The sequence below is a fragment of the Rhodnius prolixus genome, unplaced genomic scaffold (assembly GCF_049639745.1).
Source record: "Rhodnius prolixus isolate KJV_2025 unplaced genomic scaffold, Rpr scaffold_10, whole genome shotgun sequence".
Lineage (NCBI taxonomy): Eukaryota > Metazoa > Arthropoda > Insecta > Hemiptera > Reduviidae > Rhodnius > Rhodnius prolixus.
The window spans coordinates 10,176,286-10,197,773 of NW_027411615.1; the positions used below are offsets into that span (position 1 = coordinate 10,176,286).

General features: G+C 34.8%; 1 protein-coding gene and 1 long non-coding RNA gene across 4 annotated transcripts in view; one reads left to right on the plus strand and one right to left on the minus strand.

Moving 5' to 3' along the window:
• Csgalnact (Chondroitin sulfate N-acetylgalactosaminyltransferase) overlaps positions 1-21,488 on the plus strand; it is a 409,289-nt gene that overhangs the window by 111,481 nt on the left and 276,320 nt on the right. For both annotated transcript variants that reach the window (XM_074133944.1, XM_074133945.1), the window contains exon 3: positions 13,120-13,250. In XM_074133944.1, coding sequence (XP_073990045.1) covers positions 13,120-13,250 — 131 coding nt within the window. The remainder of the gene's footprint in view (positions 1-13,119; positions 13,251-21,488) is intronic.
• Positions 1-21,488, minus strand: part of LOC141457254 (uncharacterized) — a 306,694-nt gene that overhangs the window by 79,404 nt on the left and 205,802 nt on the right. The window lies entirely within an intron of this gene.

Sequence of the window (21,488 nt, forward strand, 5' to 3'; positions counted from 1 at the left end):
TCAACTTTGTTGCCCGCTTGTTGAGTCAAACCCCTCATTCTACAAAACGCAAGTTTAGGCAAACGGTTGTCACTCAAGTTCATGATGCGCAACCAGTAACCAAGGTAGAACAGTATGTTATAACTAGGGAACGGATTCGTATGTATTTACATATTTTTTTCTAGGCAATTTACAGACGTTTTTCAACTAGAAGTATTCATACTGACACTTTTTAAGCCGTTTGAGTCTACTTTTATTTCACATATTTGGATGTTATCGCATATTTATACATATTTGATTAAAATAAATAAATATTTCTACATATTTAATCAAAATATGTACATATTTTTTCATATTTTTCATTTTGGGCATATTTTCATAATTGGGAGGTGGTTGACAGGAACTGTGAATCACAGTGGGTACAATGGTTATTGTAATTTACACAGAATGCTGCTAAACAGTGACGGGCACTTGCTAGTTCTTTGAAGCTGTCTGACGTTGTCTGTTCTTTCAGCTCGTTCGTTGAAGTGTCTAATTCATTTCGTTCGGTCACTTAGTGTATTCTTTTTTTGGTGAAATGCCACGAACATCGGCCTCAAACAAACAACTGGTTGCTAAATATCTTCGCGAGTTTCCAGCAGAACTTTTTCGAAGTGATGGAGACATTTTGTACTGCACAGCTTGTGACAAGCGCGTTTCTTGCTCTCAACGTTCCCAAGTCACCCAACATATTGCCACCGGATCGCACATAGGGAATAAAAACAGAAAGAAAGAGAGGACGTCCTGTCAAGCCTTCCTTACATCTCCATCAACAAGCAAGTCTACTCTGAGTACAGATCTGTGTCGGGCTTTGGTTAGAGCAGATATCCCTTTCCACAAACTTAAAAATCCTCATTTCAAAGGATTCTTAGAGACCTATATTGGGAAAAAAATGCCTGACGAGAGCACTCTGCGGAAAAACTACCTGGAAGATATCTATAAAGATACACTAACCAAAATTCGAGAACATATCAAAGATGGACCGATTTGGGTGTCAATTGATGAAACCACTGACGTTGAGGGCAGGTATACGAGGTGTGTTCAAAAAGTAACGGGAATTTTTAAATTTCGCGGGTTTGGAGAGTCTGATTGTAAAATTTTTTTTTTATTATGTTGGTACACATGCCCCTGAAGTACGATAAAATTTTCAGTAATATTCATTGTTTACTTCTTAAGTGGCAGCCGTTAAGGTTAGACGTGTTTTTCGAGCTTGGCGATTTTTGTTTGTTAAAAAAAATGGATCAAAGAATTTGTATTAAATTTTGCGTAAAAAATGAAATAAAGTGTAATGAAGTGTGTGAAATGTTAATAAAGGCATATGGTGAGTCTGCTATGAGTAAAACAAGGATTTACGAGTGGTATAATCGTTTCCAAGATGGCCGCGAAAACGTTGAAGATGACGAACGACCTGGACGTCCAAGCACATCAACAACCGATGAAAACGTGAAAAAAGTGAAAGAAATGGTTATGAACGATCGCCGAATCACAATCAGAGAAGTCGCTGATGATGTTGCCATATCAATTGGCTCATGCCATGAAATTTTTTCGGATGTTTTGGGTATGAAACGTGTGGCAGCAAAATTTGTTCCAAAATTGTTGAATTTCGAACAAAAACAGCGGAGAATGGAAGTTGCTCAAGAGTCACTCAATGAAGTCGACAACGATGCGGATCTACTGAAACGTGTTATAACAGGTGACGAAACATGGGTTTACGGATATGATGTCGAAACTAAGGCTCAATCGTCCCAGTGGAGGCATTCTGGATCGCCAAGACCGAAAAAGGCTCGACAAGTGCGGTCGAATGTGAAGGTTATGCTCACTGTGTTCTTCGATTTTAATGGCATAGTGCATCATGAATTCTTGCCACAAGGTCAAACAATCAATAAGGAGTACTACCTACAAGTTCAACGCTTTTTGCGTGAAGCAATCCGAAAAAAACGCCCGGATTTGTGGCAAAACAATTCATGGATTTTGCACCACGATAATGCACCTGCTCACACTTCATTGCTTGTTCGTGAATTTTTGGCCAAAAACAAAACTTTAACGATGCCCCAGCCTCCATATTCGCCAGACATGGCTCCATGTAACTTTTTTCTATTTCCAAACATAAAGAGAACATTAAAAGGCCGTCGTTTTACAAGCATAGATGTCATTAAAAGCGAATCGCTGAAAGAGCTGAAAGCTATCACAAAGATCGAGTTTCAGAAGTGTTTCGAGGATTGGAAAAAGCGCTGGCACAAGTGTATTGTATGCGAAGGGGACTACTTTGAAGGCGACAATATTAATGTAGATGAATAAATAAATATTTTTTTCAAAAAACGAAAATTCCCGTTACTTTTTGAACACACCTCGTATTGCCAATGCAGTTATTGGAAAACTTGACAGAGATGCTGATGTGGAATCAAAGCCATTCCTTTTGAACTGTGAGGTTCTCGAAAAATGCAATCATTCCACCATTTCACGATTCTTCGATGCCTCAATGCATGTCCTATGGCCCAGTGGAGTTTTGAACGAAAAAGTTCTTTTGTTTCTCTCTGATGCTGCCCCCAACATGGTCAAGGCTGGGCAATCTATTCAGGTATTTTATCCTAAGATAATTCATGTGACGTGTATTGCTCATGCCTTGCATCGAGTAGCAGAAACTGTCCGATCTTTGTTCAGTGACGTAGATTCCTTAATCTCCTCGGTTAAAAAAGTGTTCTTAAAAGCACCAAGTCGCATTAAAATGCTAAAAGTAATTTAGATGTTAAAAATTAAAAGTAATTACAATTACATAAACATTTGAAGTCAAAAGCCAATCAGTCTATTTCCAAAAGAATATTTATAAACGATAAATTATAACCTAAACTTCAGTCAAATTTGAAATTTCTCTCCCACTACCTTTTCGCCATTAATATTCATTTAGTTGGGATGCTTTTATTAAAACTTTATGAATCCAAGTTAAGTGTAATGTAAAGAGGCCAAGGTTTCCTTCGCACTCGCTGAGTGACGTAAAGGCCAGAATGACAGTACATTAACATTTCAATAATAATTAAATGCATTAGTAAATGGAGTTAAGGGCGAACTTAGTAACTTCTGAGCCACAGCTGTTTCAAATTGTTAACACAATTATGTTAAAAGTTTGCGAACTACTGGTCAGCTTTCGTTGTCTGACCTCCCATCAAACTGTCAGACTTCTTCGTAAATTTATGAAACTCTAATAATAAATTTTACAGAAGTACATAACTTATAATTAATATACAACACTCTCTTCATAAATTATTTTTCATACTTGTAAGTTTATATTCCATCTAGTTACACAAATAGATTGTAGATTTAGATATTATTAATGACTGTACGCTTCACAAATACTGAATTAAAAACGCCCAAAATTCACTGACATGTATATACAGTGGTCAAAAAAAGTATTCATACACTAAGTTTTTTTACTTTATCTACTGAACTTTTGTTTCTATGATGACTCATTAGCAGATGAATGCTCTCATTTTCTTTTATAAACGTAAAGAACTGATTAAAAAGCAGAAAAATAATTTATTGTATGCAAAATAAGTATTCATACACTCAGTCTGAATGTTATAATTAACGCAAAACTAAAGACCTAATATTTTGTAAGCAATCCCTTTACATTTGTTATTGCCTGAAGCCTCCTTGGCATAGATTCCTGATGGTCTGTGGCGTAACAAGGGTCCCTGAAGTTAACGCGAGGCTTTCATAACTAAATATGTATAAATTTAAAATAAAATGTTTTACAGCAATAGTCTAGTTATTTCATAGCCACACCTCGTATTGTGGAGAATTCTTTATTCTCCTACTTTTCTAACAGGGTCAAACATTTTGCGCTGAATTTTTCTCACATTTATCTTGAAATTTGAACATTGTCCAAATTTCCGTGTCAAATGCGTGACCGTTTTGTGTAGAGCTATTTTCGTTTATCTGCTAATGAGCGTCAATGGATAAAGCCTAATTAGCCTGTAATATGCCTATTAACTGCCAGAATAAATCTCCTTTTTCCGTTATAATCATAACGTGGGCCCATCCAATGAATCTAAATAACCAAAACCGTCTATCCTTGTAGAATCATATTCCGCTAGCTGGAATCAGATTTCTTTCTGCTCCTCACAACCATATTCTTGGCTTTCGCCACATTCACTTAAAACCTTAACTTTTTTATAAGGCCTAAAAAGATCTTTTCAACTTTTCTGTCGATCCATGTTTAAGATCGGTGACATTAACTAAAAGGTCGATCACTAAACAAAGAAGTACCATATCCGCCAAAACTATAACTACTTTCTCGAGGGCAATATTAAAAAGAAATCAAGCCAATGGGTCGCCCTGTCTCACTTTTTTTTCAGGTAACCGAGAGTCAGTCTGTCAGAGTTGATTGGATGCGGACAGAATATTCGGCCTCCTAGATAGTTGCTTTGACCAATCGCACAATATTTTTTAAGAGGCCACCCAGTTCTTCTTTAATGGCATTGTAAAGACTTGGACTTAACAATTTTGACTTTTTTAAACAATTGGTGTTTTGCGGTTCTATATTCCATGGTATTCTCTAGAATCTGCCAAACTGCGATTTGATCAGTCTTCTTTAGAACTCACGCTGATAAATTCCATTTACTAGGAGCTTTATATATGAGCCGTTTATTTTGAACGTGGCCTAACTCCATTTATCTTCAAATCGAGATATTTAAGGGTTTGCGTTTCGATGAATTTAAAAATATACTGGTTATTCAACTAACGCAATTGTCTAAAAACTGAGGTTAACTTGTTAAATACTGCCTTCCGACATTATCAATAATAGATTATTATCTTGATTTAAGTATAAATGGAGTTAGGCCACTTTCAAACTACTCGGTTCAATTATTGAACTAACTCTAAAAACTTATGTGTCAAGAATTATCGTATTTGCTCGGAATATGAGCAACCTGAAATGCTTTACTGATAAATAACAGGAAGTTGTACATGGCAACCGGAAAAAATTGACAAATGGAGTTAGGCTGCTTTCAAAATAAACGGCTCATATATATATATATATAAAGAAGAATTCAAAAGATTTAAAGATTTCCAACGGAAAAACCTGGGTTTAAATAGAAAATAAATTTCATTATTTAAATAGGATGAAAAAATACTGCCAATTTCAGTCATATTTTAAATTTTTTATTATGCCGAGCTTCCGACCTACGGACTAGAGGTCATCATCTTCAGGGCTTCAAAATATGACTGAAATTGGCAGTATTTTTTCATCCTATTTAAATAATGAATCAGTCACCAAAAATAATGAACAGTAATTCATTATTTAATATAATATAATATATTTACTTAAAAAGTTTCATATTGTAGTACAAGCTGGTGAAAAAATGGAGTGGGTAGGGAGTGTCTTTGACTATTCTGAAAGGGAAAACATGAAACATTGAAGGCAATATGAATGAGCGAACGTAGGGCAGACACAGAACTGGTTGTGCCTTTTTATTGAAAAGGAAACCTACTGCTGAGTGTTCTCCAGGCTAGCCAACACAAGACTATAATTCATTTCTCTTTTCTCTCTCTGTAACTATATATATTCTTCTCTTTTTACTCATTTTCTATTTCCGTTTATAAGAACGCACACAGCTTGAAGGCAGACAGACTCTCTTTCGTCAAAGAACAGCAGCCATCCATTCCATTCTCATAAAATATTATCTAACATCTAAAAGAACTTTAGCACCACATCAATTCTTCTATCCATTCATATTAAATTTTGTAAATTATCGTTCTATAATAAAGATTTAATTCATTAAAAGTTAATAATATATTTTACATTCTATAATTTAAGTGAACTTTATCGTGACCTCATCTTATCAATCATAACAGTTAAAAGATTTGATGACATTTTGCCACGGTCGACGTGGTATGTCTGGGCGACATTTAATCACATGTTATGGATCGCATCCATTTTTTTCATCATAGCACAGTTTAACTCTTTATTTTATTTTTAAATTTTATGATATCTTTAAATTTTAATTTAGATTACCTTCTCATCTAATGCTTCCCATTTCTCTGAAATTTCTAAATCTAATTATTCCGAGATGAAACGTTTTGAAACAAATTTAAAGGTTACCTTTGCAAATTTATTTTAAGATTCGTTTTTAAATTTAAATGGTTTTAATTACTAGTCTAGCACAGTGTAATGAAACTACGAAGAAGTCAGCGAAGTTAGCTCAGAGCGCTTTTAATAGAAAAATAAAGTAAACGCCTTTTACTTTTGTGGATAGAGATCCCAGATTTGGACTCATAATGGCCAAGGAAATTAAATAACTGCACCTCAAAAGAGATATAATAAAATTGCAATTAAGTCCTACCGAAATCCTACAAAGTAATATATACCCTAGATTTAATCTCACAACAATTCTACGTAAAAATAAAGGGTAAATAAGGTAATATCTCTCAAGAGAACACCTAACAACGGACAATATTAAGGACTCTTTTAAAGTCAGTTGTGAGCTACACACTATCACCAAATCTTTCATCTTAGATAAGGAACAAGGTGATCCCTCAGGCTGTTGACTCTCATGAGTCACCAGCAATTGGAGGTTCTCGAGTGTAAAACAACCACAAATTGAACCAGAAAATGGTACTAAGAACAGTGCTATTAAATGGTGCAGCTATAAAGAAAGAAGCTTTATTTCTAGATTCAGATTTGATTAATCGATTTCAAATCATGCGCTTCAACGGTGATTGGGATTTCATTTCCTCTTTTGAAACTACGAATAAAAATGGAGCATTAGTTTTTATTTTTTGGGGAGACGGAGAGATACAGTTTTGATGATATAGTTAAACATTAAACTACACAGACTTTTTTACAATACCCTGAAGAAGGTAGTAAAAATTACCGAAACGGTATAAAGCAAAAAAAATGTGTTTTTATTTATGACCACACCTCGATATTCCCCAAAAATCATTAAGGTAAAGGTTAAATAAAAGTTATATTCTGCAAATTATTTTTATGTTATGAGAAAGGGTCACCCAATCATCAACGATGGAGGATAGGATTTAGTTCAGAGTAGATGGGTATATATATCAGCTGGGTAACTGGGCCGAAGCACTTCCCTGGGGAACTTCAGCCCTATGGGATGATTTGAACCCTTACTAACCTGAAAATATCGATTAGTTAGGGAGGAAGCATGGATAAAGTAATGGAGTATTTGGTGGTTGCTTTTGAGCTAGTATAAGTAAGTAGTACGCGTGGATGCATTGACTCTGTCGAAGGCCAAGAAAGTCACGTCCAGAAAGGCCCCTAAACTGTCTTAGCTATAGGTAGGTGGCGACAGCGTCAACAACCCGATGGTACTGTTGATGTTCAACAGTCTAGTGACTCTAAGCCGAACTAATGATCTGGGTAGGAATTGATTGGCTGTGTTTCCGCAAAAAGTCGTTAGAAAAGACACTCACGATTTGTTAAATGTTCTCAAAGTAATACTAAATACTTTTAAGGAAGATTTAAGGAAGATCATTGGTCTGGACATAGCCCAGCAAATAACTAAATCTTTTTCAGATGAGCTACATATTATGCTTTTTTGAAACAATACCAATCTAGTAAAAACCATTCGTTTAGAAATAAAATCATAAATTCTAAAAATTAAAGTTCTGAGAATTTAAATTGTGTGAAAAATTGAAAATAAATAAATAAATAAGTAAATTTAGCTGACTACAAAGTATAAAGGAATAAAAAAAAAACAAGTAACCTGTTTGAATTCTGACATAAAAACATTATTCCCCTTTCCATACATATTAACACCCAAGCTAAACCGTTAAATCCAGTACAGAGAAATGTGGTAATAATTTGGTCAGAACTCAGAAGCCACACTATTCGAGAACCAATAATATACTAATAGGTTTCACAACTGCGATAATTAACGTTATTAATGACAATGAATCGTTCTGTACGATAGCCCTTCTGGACAAAGGGTCTTAATTTCAATTTACTGCTGAAAATTTAGACCTTAAATTAGATCTTTCAAAAATTTATTAAAAGAAATGTTTGATACCAAAAAAAACAAAAAAAAAAAAAAAACGCAATATAGCTAATTCAAATATGAAATAATACGGTTAGCATTTTAGAAATAATCTTAGAGATATTTTTTTATATACAGGAAATTCAATATTTACACCGGACGAAGAGTTTTGTGAATATTTCTTTTTTAAAGTACAACTTAAGGAAAAAGAAAGGCCCCATTTACACAGAAAGTTTTATTAGAATCTCTACCTTTAGAGATAAGGTATATTCGAATAATAAGTTAGATGTGTACAACTTAAAATACGAACATTTATTGAGCGAATTAAGTGTTAACACTTCCTTCGACTTGATAAAGGTACCGGAAAAGATGAGAACTGCGGCCTTCGAAGATTACATTTCTTCCCATTATCCGGGCTCATATCGTTTATTTACAGATGGGTCCAAAATCAATAATAAAGTCGGAAGTGCTGTGTATGATCCGGTTCGGAACTATTTTACGATAATTAAATTAGAAGATGAGGCGTCCATCTATACAGCGGAGCTAATTGCTATTTTAACGGCTTTAAAATATATTTATTCGTTGTCGGAGAAAAAATATACCATTATTAGTGACAGCCAGAGTGCGTTGTGTAAATTATCACATATACACTACCAGTCTACAGGAATGAATCACATTATCGCAGAGATTGTAGAAACTATTGCCATTTTTAAAGAGAAGGGAGTCTGCATTAATTTTTTGTGGGTAAGAGGTCATTGTGGTATAAAAGAGAATGAAATTGTTGATACACTTGCAAAGGAAGCCACCAATAGTGGGGAAATGGCTAATTATAAATTACCACACACCGATATCAAGGGTATAATTGCAAAAGCAGCACTACAAAAATGGCAGACAGATTACAATAATGGTGATAAAGGTAGATTCTATAAAACTATGGCAGATCAGTTACCTAGACAACCATGGTTTAAGGGAACTGTCACTAATAAATGGGTTGTTACGACAATAAGCAGGCTGAGAGCGAACCACGCGGTGTGCGGATCGTATCTACACAGGATCAACAAAAGGTCCTCTCCTCTTTGCGTAGATTGCAATGAGGAGGAAGATTTCAAACATCTAATAATGATATGTCCACGTTATGTGGTAGAAAGGAAACGAATGTTTGACGATATATACAGGTATTTAGATGCACCATTTCGCTACGAAGACATTATATTCTCCACCAACAGTTATGTACTTAAGTCGATAGCAGAGCTAGCAATGAAATATGAATGTATTTAGAAGCTATAGCCGAATTAGAATGAATGGAACAAAATGCTTAGAGAACGATTACGTGATTTTAATTTTGGTTAAGCGAGAAGGATGGCAGGAGCACAGAGTGCATCCATTAGCAGTAGTTTATGTAAATAGCGGTATATAGTAGAATGATGAATGTGTGAAGCGAATGTATTTGTAGGTAAGAATGGAGAGTAAGTGATATTCTAGTGATAAGCACCTAGACGATGCTGGCTGTATGGCGGAAGCCAATGCCAAAAAAAGAAAACAAAAAAAAAAAAAACTTAAGGAAGTGATGTTTTCTTTGTAATAATTACGTACATTAAAAAGTACCAAGAAGCTAAATACACACCATTTAGGAAGACAATGTGTAAAAGGTAAGAAGTTAGACTTTAATAACAATAATAATAATAATAATAATAATAATAAATAATAATAATAATTAAATTTTATTGATTCGAAAAATATTACAATGATATGAATAATGAGAACAAAACAGAAATGTTAGAACATTATTAGGTGCTCCGAATTTTATCATTGAATGTTTAAATATGAATCGCATTTCTGTTCGCCAGATGAAAATTCTCATTTTTTGTTCCTCATCACTGCGTAGTTAGAGAACGTAGCAGCATTTCAAATTTAAGAGTAGTTTTTCATGACCAGTCAGTTCAGATTTACTCAACGATATGGAACATTACGATCCTAATGTTCGAAACTAAGAATTAAATATTTTAGCCCATTTTTTTTAAAAAATATGATTGTGTTTCGGGTATAAAGAAAATGTATAGATGTATCTTGGTACTTTCGGATGTACTAAAATTTGTAAAAGATAATTTAGCGTCATGATTCATCGAAGCCACGCTTAGCAATAATAGTAAAAGTTATGGGATGGTAACTTCTAACCTGGCTATGAGAACTTTAAATCAATTCCAGATAGAAATCCATATATCCTGAAAAGTCAGGAATCCTTACCATAGTTTTTACACGGATTGTGTGATTAACTGGTCCATCTAACTCATTTCCCACATTTCTCAATCCACGAAATTATAACCCAATTAAAAAAGACAATTGATTTTAACTGTTCTGACAATCTAGAAGTCGGATGGAATTCTGAGTATTCTATGCAGTCATAACGAATTCAGAGAAAAGTCACAGAATGGAAGAATAGGACAATCTTTGCACCATTGCTGCACACTTCTTTACAATATTTGTAAGTAATAAAGATTTAATTCGCTTCTAAATATAAAGAAGATCGATTGAGGGAAATATCTCTATTCTAAGTTACAAGACACATTGATTACAAAACTTAGGGCAGGGGTCCCCAAACTACTGCCCGCGGGCCACATGCGGCGGCCCCCTGAGGACATTTATCCGTCCCCCCACCGCACTTCCGGAAGGGGCAACTCCTCCATTGGTGGTCAGTGAGAGGAGCACTAAATGTGGCGGTGCCGCAAAGCGCTGCATCGCTCATGTACAGTACTACTTCCGATGACGCGGGACGCATGCGTCACGGCTCCGGTAGCAGTGTAAAATAACAGCAGAAGTAGGAAGAAAGGCGAAGCACTATAACTAAACCGGACATTGACCATCTCATTAGCCAAAAGCAGGTCCATAATTCCCACAAAAATACTGGGCAGTTTGGTGATTTAAATTTACTTGTTCTTTATTTGAAATATTCCATTTGTTCCCGTTTTGTTAATTTACTTTAAAATGAGATATGTGCAGAGTGCATAGAGATTAGTTCATAGTTTTTTTTTTATAGTCCGGCCCTCCAACGGTCTGAGGGACAGTGAACTGGCCCCCTGGGTAAAAAGTTTGGGGACCCCCGACTTAGGGCCTGAGACTAGTGTTCGAATTTTTGACGTATGCCATCATCGTTGATTCCTTTATTTTATTTATTCAGTTGCGTAGAGACTGCAGTTTGATTTCTGATAAGTATTGAGTTTTAGATTTCTATCTTTGTATTTTCTTCTTTGAAATAAAGAATTGCAATTATAAATATTTTTATTTTATCATTTAATTTAAGGGCATCAACATCTGAAGTCATCAGCGCCCAAACCTTTTACAATGCACATCCGGCCACAGGAGATGCTTCATCTTTCTGGACAGCACACCGTACAGTGAGCTGAAAGAAGCTCCTAGGAAGGGAAAATGTAAGGGCCGGCATCTGCTTCGAACTCCGAGAACTCCGCGAGGGTATCCAACGATGGAGTTCTTCTCTTATTATTTTTGTGGCTAAAAACGAGGAAACACATTTTTAAATGGAGAAAAATAATTAAAACCATTTTTTGAAATACTTTTATCGAGTAGGGCACATATTGGGTACCCAGTCGATTTTATAGCGATTAAGGAACATACGATTGCTAATACTTGAATGCGTAATTGGTTACTAACAAAATTATATTCCGTGGTAACTTCTTATGTTGTTTTTTTAAATAACATTTTGTGCCACTGGACTTCTCTGGAAGCTCAAGACCAACCTTCCAGTCACCTATTTCCTCATTTTGACATCATACTCAAGTATGTCAACTGACAGACATTTTAGAGTGAAGGTAGGAACTATTCTTTCTCCATTCAGCCATGCTGACGCTGGAGTTTCGCAAGGCAGCATACTAGGCCCCATTCTGTACACAATCTACTCCTCAGACATACATAATCATCCTCAAACTACTCTTCTCACCTATGCTGACGATACTGCCATCTTATCTACTAACAAAGATCCATTAATAGCTCACAGAAACCTTCAGTCTCACCTCACCTCCTTAGAAAAATTGGTTCAAAAAATGAGCTATCAAACTGAACGAAACTAAATCTCAAAATATTACCTTCACTCTTCGACGCATCACTCTTCCTCCTGTCTTTTACAATTTAATTCCTTTACCAGTAGTCAACGTAGTCCACTACCTTGGGCTTTACCTTGACAGAAGACTTACATGGAACTCTCATACACGATTTAAGGAGAACAGAACTCAACAGACGCTTCCGACAACTGAAAAAACTACTCGACAACAGGACAAAACTCACTCTGGACAACAAAAGAGTTATATATGTAAGTATATTACATCCAGTCTTATGGCATCGAACTGTGGGGTTCAAACCAAACGCTCAAATCTGCAAAGGATCAAGTCCTTGCAATCTAAAACTCTTCGCTCTATAGTAAAGGCTCCTTTCTACGTCACCAATCAAACCATTCACACAGATTTGAACATTCCTTTCGTCACACAAGTTGCTGAAAACACGTTACAGAAAATTCCATCTTAACCTTCAAACACATCACAATCCACTTGTACAACATCTATCTTCAAGAACATTTCCAGACAACACTTCCAGACGTCTTAGGAAGACAGTGGCCTCGTGATAGCCTCTCTGATGAAGAGAGTCAGTAGAAAGTTATTGGAATGTTACAGCTGGGTAACTTCTCCATTCTGAGTGTGATATGTTGATTTTGTCATCATTGTTGCTTGTAACTAAATAAATGAGTAAAAAAAAAAAAAAAAATTGTGCCGTTACAATATTATAAAATTTTATGTTGCTCAAATCGTTAACTCTTCAAAATTTCCAGACTTAAGCACTGTACGTCTTCAAAAAAATGATTATTTGCTGTTCAGAAACCTCAAAACATTAATCTAGTTAAGTTCAATGAATATTTAATCTATTATAAAGATAAAATTACTTTTCTATTCATAATTGTGTGTTTTATTGTGAATTTATTGCAGCGTAAGGGTTTTTATAATTTTTTTCTTTTTTCTTTTTGCTTAAACAACAAAATTGAACTTTTATAATTTCCCATTAACTTTAATTTTGCATATTTACTATTCTTTTTGTTTGCGTTGTACAGGATGAGCAAACAAGTTCGTGTTTGGGGATTACGAACTTTGAGCAGGCTATGGCTCCTTGCCGGCTCTCTCAGCATCCTATCTCTTCTACTGCTGGGCAGGTGCGGCATCCAAGATGGCAATACCAGCACCGGTAATGTTATTTTTATTTTATTATTATTTTTTTTATCGCTTTCAATTTTCACAAAAATGTATTTATACTTAATGTGTAAGAGACGTTATTTACATCCCAAACAGATGTTATCTTTCTCGTGGTTTATTGCTAACACCGAACATTTGAGTTCATGAGTTTCTTGTGCTCATTTTTGACTTTCTGATCAGCCTTGAAAATTAGAATTTTAGGAATCACATCATTTTCGGTCAGAGAAAGTGTCAAAATTCAAGTAGTTTGCTTGGCATATCATTATTATGATAAGTAACTGCAAAATGTTGTTTGGATGAGGAAAATGAAATTTGGAAACGAAGAAAAAACGATATATTTCCTTTTTTTCATTACATTCTTGTTCTTCTACAGAGCTCCACAGTCCGGGTGGGCCTTGGCTTTCAAAAGAACTACCTTCCACGCATCTCTATCCATGTCTTCTCCTTCCAGTTTGTCACATTTAGACTCTCCAAATCGTCCAACATATCATCCAACCAGCCCCTTCAGAGTCTACCTCCCCGTTTTGCGGAAAATACCTTTCCTTGGAGTATTTTTTTGGGGGGCCTTGCAGTCGTCTGGTGGTTCTCATGATTTGGCCTAGCCACTCAATGCGTTTTAACTTTACAAACTGTACACACATCATTGTTGGAATACAGGAGACAGTAATGGCATCCTAAATTTTTAGAAACCGGTTCCATAAAATCAAGTGTTATCCAGGAATCTATTCTTTATTTTTTTAAGAGTGAAAACAAATCACTTACCTAGGTCTCACTTTGCATTAACCTCTTTCGCTATTAATTAATCAACAAAAATGTGTGCCCATCCCACTGGAAAAAGAAAAAACAAAATATGCTTTCAATATAGCATTGACTACTTGTAACGGTGTAACATTTTTGACCCATAACTTCAAGCGTTGATTTCTCTATACCGGGAAATTCTCGAGAAATGCCATACTTTATTATAGTTTGGTCCATTTTTCCACGCCCAAACTGTTCCTTCTTCTTCGTCTGAAATTCTCGAGATTTTTTCCGAAAAGAACAAACAGTATCGCTAGATTCACTACCAGTCTCCTCCATCCTCGCTTTCTTTTTGAGAATGGTCGAATAATCACTGCCTTCACTATCATTATCCCATTTTAGGGATCTGAATAAGGATAATACTTACTAAAAATAACAATGAAACTATTATTATACTGACCAGGTTTTAATTTATTATACATTCGAATAACGGTGTTTAGTTAAGAGTTAAGTGCAGTATTACCAACACGAAAAATAATAAAATGTAGCAAGTAGTACAGTATCTCAGAAAATCTAGTAGACGTGCGATGAACGTTATTTTCAGTATTCAGAAGAAAGTTATCAAAGACGTACATTGAACGCCAAAATAGCGCAAGAGGTTAAAAATACCACTTTTTCAACTATAGTGTACACTATTTTGTGACACAGATTACGGCACGGTTGCAATTTTGTACGGCTCCCGGACTTAGGCAGACTTCAGTTGCAATACTGCAGGGCATGGCGTACGATTCAATACTGAAGCAAGAGTAATTCATTTATTTGTAATAATCGGCTCCCTAAGGTTTCATAATTTTATAAAACGGTTCGCGCGAACCGGTTGGATGCCATCACTGATTATAGGTCATAGAAGCCCCTACTTGTTCTAATCCTCCCTTCTCGTACACTCTCTTCACTGACAGGGCCTAAATATCTTTCTAAGTATTTTCCTATCGAACACTTTTAATGCATTGGCAATGGCTGCAGTGGCTGTCCACATCTCAGTAGCTTACGTCAGGATTGGCTGTACCAAGGTCATAAAGAGTCTGGTTTTCGTTGATCGTGACAATAGTCGAGATCTACATAACTTTAAATGCGCAAAGTATGCACGATTTGATGCCATGATCCGCTTCTGTGCCTTTATTATCGTTCTATTTTCATTATTGATTTCAGGCCCTAGGTACGTAAAAGATTCAACCTTCTCAAAAAAGTGTGCCCTTCAACAGTGTAACTTTGGGTTAACATGTGCCATCCGTAATTTTAAAGAATAATATTAAAATTGAAACAAAAGTGTTTATTACACTATTTAGACAGCTCCTCACCAAATAATCCAATGGGTTTTTAATAAAATAATTCGTAGAATATTTAATTGTTATGAAATGTTGTTAATGTATTACTAAACAGCTCTTTGCAAACCGCTATAACAATTTCTGAGCAATTTTAAAGGCTATATTGTATGAATTGCAAATTTGTTAATGAGAATTCCTGCTCACGTTTTAGGTTATTTACTAGGCGTTCACCAGAATTAGACTTAATTACTAAGGATGGCGGCGAACTGGGCACAGACAAAGAGATATAAAGTTGGGAAGAAAGTTTTTGCGCCTTCTATATCTATATAATATTAAAGATAGAATTTCTTTAATAATATTTGCATATATTCTTTAGTAACTGTACGCCAAGATACTTTTCTTTTTACAGCTGGGACTTTATTATTCGCGAATAATTGCATTAAAGTTATATTTATAAAAAAAAAAAAACAATCCTCTGGTAGATAGATTCAGAAGTTTCGTGTTTATTTATGAATAGAACATTTCCTAACTCAGTTGTATTAAGATTGGCATGTCTTGAACTGTCTGAGCAATGGATATTGGGCTCAAATGTTAAAATACTGTAAACAATTTTGCAGAACTTGCAGACTCTCATGTTTCTAATTGATAAATATTCTTCATAGTTCGAAATTTTCACAATATATTCGCAACCATTGTAAAAATTACTGTAATATTATTCCTACTCTTCTAGAATCACCGAAGCAATACACAGTTCGGCCAAATTATTTTACATAAAAAAAAAATACTCCGTAATCATTACACGACATGTACACTTTTGACACTACTCTTGTCCTGATCTTAACTTAAGTAACACTTGGTTCTACTTCTGACAGAGTATTCTAACTTGGGGAACAAAAGGCAACCTTGGGACCCTGGTGTGCGATTGAAAATAATGTACACCAAAAGATGATATCGCTTGCTTTAAAGACTTATCCGACAGATTTGATAAAACAAACCGACTCAGTAAAATCTACTGCGACTTATGTACTGCGGGCCTTTGTAGAACTACTAACTGGGAGCCTACGTAGACCTACGTGCTTGGGGGGCTACTTGGGCGCTGGGGTGCCGCTAAGCATAGCAATCTCTACCAATCCATTCCATGCAATCCAATATGCCACGAGTACTCATCAATGCTCCTTATTATTTGTCTAACAATATCCATCTTAATGGACAATTCATTGCCTTTCATCAAATCGATAAATATTCCATAATTTCTCATCTTTTACGTCATATTCCTCCAGTCTTAGATCATTATTGAAACAAAAATATAAATTTAACTTGTTTCTATTGAATAAAATTCTAGTAAGGTTGGAAACAGTGGAGCGGCGAGCAAAGCGCCGAATACAAACACATATAGTTAACATATAGGGCCACGCATATTGGAGAGCAAAGCGAAGATAGAGCAACGCTACCAAAAGAGAGTAGAGCAACGCGTTGTGACATGTTTGATTTCTTCGCTCTCATAAATACCAAATTTTCAAGGAAGAATTTTCTTATAGAAATTATTCCACCATAATGTCTCGTCGAAAGGAGAAACACGACTAAACTCGGTCACTATGTGCATGCGACTCTTTGCTCACTGCTGGTCGGTCTCTTTGAAGCAACTATCATCGCCACTTTGCTCACCGCTCCACTCATGTTTCCAGCCTAAGGGTACGTTTACAACGGAGCTGTGAGTATAGATGATAGCGGAGATGATAGCAGTGATGCATCAGCGCTTATAGAATAACCTAGTACATTCTTATGTGAGCGTGCACAACGAAGCTTCGACTAGTGACTCATACTCGCTGCTATAAACGAGCATAGATGATAGAATTGAATTTTTCATTTTTCTGCTAGCTGAATTCCAGTATCGGAGCTTCAAAATGGAGGTAGAAAAATTATTTAGTGCTGTCTTTACTCATTATTTTTTATTATTTACTTTTAAACAATATTTTGTTTTTTAAATCGTGCTTACATTTATTTTCATGTGTATTTATTTGTTTTTTTTCAATAAAATCATTACTAACCTAAGAGTAATCACTAGTTTTTCTTCTATGGTTATAGGATTTCCATGACAATTTTTCCAAAGTTTTCTTAATTTTGACCTTATTTTTTCTAAAATTTAGTCAAATGTGGTTGGACCCATCCTCACATATTAATAAAAACGATCCGGATAATTTCTAAGTTCCTTATATAAATAGTGAAATTCGCCCAAAGTACTTCGTTTTTTATTTATGGGATGTACATGATATTTTCTAAAGCGTTTTTTCTTTAAAATATACCTTTTTGTTGCTGCTGAACATAAAAACTCTTCTTCACTTCTCGGACATGTTGCATGTATCACAGCTCTGTTGTGCACACTAATCAGCGATTATATATTACTCTATCAGTTATCATCTCTGCTATCATCTATACTCACAGCTCCGTTGTAAACGTACCCTAAGACTCCAAAAGAGGGTCTCAGTTATAAGCATTCCTTTCTTATTATCACCATCATGGATTCTGAAATTATTTTCTCCTCTCAAAAACTCTTATTATCTTTCTGATAATGACAAAACACAGAGATGAGGCTTGCAGCCTGCTGGCAAAGATCTTTACCTCTAAGGAAATCCAATCTGCCAATCTTTCGGTTTTCTTGAAAAAGTTTTCCAATATATTTAATATTAAAGTTAATTTTTTATATTTATAACAAAATAAAAATATTTTGAACTTCTAGTTGCTAATAACATTTTAAGTTATTCTTGTGGCTGTTATTGTTATATTTAATATAAAGCTCCGAGGCAAATGAGAACGTAAGGGGTTTTTGGAAAACCCAAGTTAAAAACTTTATATATACTGTAAAGTCATTCTTGTAGAGTTAAATCCTATTTTACAGAATTTATATCAGCTATTAACAGAGTGAGTGAAAAGTAGCACAAAGAGTTTTAAGTTTATCTATATATACATATGTTACAGTGACGTGAAATATCAGAGTATCTACATGTGACAACTTCAGGCAGTAGAACTTTCTTTTATGTTGACTTAAATAAATATTTTGTTCTGGATGCTGTGAAAAACTTTTGGAAACATAAACAAACATGATCTTCCCAGTAAACTTCGACAGCTGCATTTTTGTTTACTTTTTACTCTTTTTTTTAGAACCAAATGTAATCTTTCATTCTATTCTTTTCTTTATTTTGAAATTCTACTTTCAACTACTGCCTTCATTTTCAATAAATGTATAATTATATTATTTTAAATGCTTTAGATGTATTTTGTATTCCTCACTGTTTTGCTTTTGAGATAGAGTGGCCATCCATCTACAATCACTCGTATTCCTCTCTTGTCCATGACTACTGGACTTAAAAGCCCGCCTGAACAAACTTTAGGTAATATCTAAGTTTACTGAAACTGTCACGTCTTCCTCTAACTCCAATTATTACCATTCAATTGTCATATTTCCTCAAAAGATTTCACTTCTTTCAAATAAATACACAAGTGGTGAAGTGCAATCCTCTCTGGTAAAAATATCCATCTGCCAAGACCACGTTCAGTTGTTTGCGAAGATTCTGTAGAGACAAAAAAAACTCTTATGTGGTAACTTTTATAGAATATATACAGGGTATAACCCAAGAAATATGGATAACGACTTTTTCTCAGAAACTGAGATAGCTAGAAAAAAAAACTAAAAAATACGTGTCCCCTTAGTTTTTTTGTTAGAAATCCAAATTTAAATTGTGGTGGCCACTGGATTGTCCCCCGCATCGATATAACACGCCCATCAAATTTCCTATCGAGATATCTCTTTACATGCCTGATGGTGTTATATCGACATGAGGGGCGATTCAGTGGCCACCTCGTTCACCGGATTTGACACCTAAGGACTATTTCCTTTGGGGATACCTGAAAAACAAGGTGATTATTCATAACTTTTGTCTTTCTTTTCTTATTTCTGCTTACCTAAAAGCATTTCTAAATTTAGGTATATCAGAATCAAGCCGGGATTGCATGAACTAAAGCAGAGAATAATAACATAGATGCCTGTAATTCGGTTAAAGCCGAATCTATTACTTTGGCAGTAAGGGACAATTGGCAGGAAAGAGCATGTCTATGCATCTCTAATGGTGGAGGCCAGTTCGAGCATGATCTGTAATATTAATGAGTAAAATTTTTAATACTTTTCTTCTTAATCAATCAAAAAACAGTTATATTATCATTTTGACATTTCTTATTAGAATCATGTTATCATTCATAACTTGTAAAATATCGCTCACAGAAAAAAACCGTTCAAGTAAATTTTTCTTTAAAAAAAATAGAGGAATAAAAACCGCACCTCCCCATTTGAAAAAATGAAGTTGGTGCCTGTATCTCGCTTCTGGAAGCACCGAAATCTAAATTTACAAATTAAATTTGGATTTCTAACAAAAAAGCTAAGGGAACACGTATTTTTTAGGTTTTTTTTTCTAGCTATCTTAGTTTTCGAGAAAAAGTCGTTATCCATATAGCTTGGGACCCCTGTATTTACAAGCGCATATTTGGTGGCATATTAGAAAATTTGATAGTTTGAGTTCTTTCTTTCGCCGGGAATTGAAAGATAGTGAACCATTTTGTTAGTTTGTCATTAGTTTATGAAAAAGTTAAAAAATACAAAATCTTCTTTAGTTGAATCTAAAAATACAAAATTTAAAATGACATTTATTTTCTTCATTCAACATAGCATCAAGTTAAGTGATTTTTTTTTAATTTCATTTTTTTAAAATCTTATCTCTTTGATTTTTCTTCAAATATGAGGAGACTTTTCAAGGAATGAAAAGAGATAAGTAGAGACCCAAATAGCAACCAGTTCTGAATAATTTATTTCAACCCACCTTTTACTAGAAACGGCGGCCCATTCTCATTCAACCAGAGTATTGCGTTTGAACTAAGGGTAATTTCTAAAGATCAGACAGAATCCGTGACCCCAAGGTAATCATTTGTCTGTTAGAAGTTTCTAATTTTGTGAATTCACTATTTCTGTTGATAAATTTATTGATCAGTACTTTTTTATTTTTTTCTTCTAATGATTGATGACGAGCAATTATTGATTAACTATCGCAGTGATTTGTGAAAAGATCGCGTCGCGTTGATTGTTAAACTAAGTTATTTAAGTAAACAAGTAATTCTTAACGCCAAAATTATTTGATTTGAAAAAAACAATTATTTTAAGAAAACATATCTTAAAACTAAAAGCATTAATAAGTTAGAGTTCTACCATGATTCTACTCCATCACCATTCATCACTATTATAAAATTAGAAAGGGGATGAGATCAAATCCATCTCCTAGCTTGCAACGCTCATACAACTATCCCAAAAGAAAGCAAACAGTGGTAGCTAATCTAAGTACTAAGATTCAGTAATAGCCTGTCTACAGGCAGACATCAATCTCTCTGACAAAACTGAGCAACAACCAGCTCTTGTTTTTTCAAATATAACTATCTTAAAATAAAATAAATGGCAAACGCCATCTTTTCCCAATCAAAATAATTTAAGGCATTATTTTTGAGAAAAAACAATTGTTTAGAAAGTGACGATTCAAATAAACACCAAGTCAGTTGGCTTGTTAGATAGGATATTGTGAGTTAAACCCACTTAATTATAGTTTGTAATAAATTATTTTCGCTAGACAACAACATGCAGTGAATGTCATCATTTACATACTACGAGGATTGAAATGGAGCAAGACCTTCCTTGCACATTGTAGATCGTGTTTGAAGTGTTGCCTGACAAGTTGCAGGTTCAGACTTGTACCAGAATGGAATAATTTAGTCAGCAATTTCTGCCGGGAGAGTAACCACTGCGATTGGTCAAATTTCCCTTGCAAGTGAAGGTGTTTTATTTTAAGCCGACAAACATATTAGGAATGGATAAGGTTATTGCAATGTAACAATTAAAATAAAATACTAAATAATGTAAATATATAAGTACTTACAGGGTGTTTCAGGGCTAAGTGTCCTAACTGAAAATATGAATTTAGGACCTCAAAACTTACCTGTACAACCCTCTACACTACTCTGTACATATGCAGACGACACAGCCATACTTTCCACAAGTACACATCCTACATCAGCTTCATACAAATTACAGACACACTTACATAAAATAGAATCCTGGGCAAAGAAGTGGCGGA